At 64.9% G+C, this 342-nt stretch overlaps 1 protein-coding gene across 1 annotated transcript in view; it reads right to left on the bottom strand.

Moving 5' to 3' along the window:
- Nucleotides 1-6: 6 nt before the first annotated feature.
- Nucleotides 7-342, bottom strand: part of EGR4 (early growth response 4) — a 1840-nt gene continuing 1504 nt past the window's right edge. Inside the window, exon 3 of the mRNA XM_005867822.1 lies at nucleotides 7-342. Coding sequence (XP_005867884.1) covers nucleotides 28-342 — 315 coding nt within the window. The 3' untranslated portion in view covers nucleotides 7-27.

Raw genomic sequence — 342 nt, 5'->3', positions numbered from 1 at the left:
GCCCCGATCTACAAACTTACTTCTCGCTCACAGGGCGGCGAAGGAGAGGCCCAGCGAGTAAAAGCCAAGGCCCTTGAGCCGCTCCTCTGCTCGCGCCTTCTGCTTGAGGTGCACCTTGCTGTGCCGCTTCTTCTCATCACTGCGCGCGAAGCGGCGGCCGCACACGTCGCAGGCGAAGGGCTTCTCGCCTGTGTGGGTGCGCACGTGTGTGGTCAGGTGGTCGCTGCGGCTGAAGTTGCGGAGGCAGATGCGGCACTGGAAGGGCTTGTGGCCCGTGTGGATGCGCAGGTGGCGGTTGAGCTCGTCGGAACGCGCAAAGCTGCGCACACAGCTCTCCACGGG

Source organism: Myotis brandtii, unplaced genomic scaffold, assembly GCF_000412655.1.
Source record: "Myotis brandtii unplaced genomic scaffold, ASM41265v1 scaffold251, whole genome shotgun sequence".
NCBI lineage: Eukaryota > Metazoa > Chordata > Mammalia > Chiroptera > Vespertilionidae > Myotis > Myotis brandtii.
Note: the sequence above shows the minus strand (reverse complement) of the source record. Positions and strands in the feature narration are given on the sequence as shown.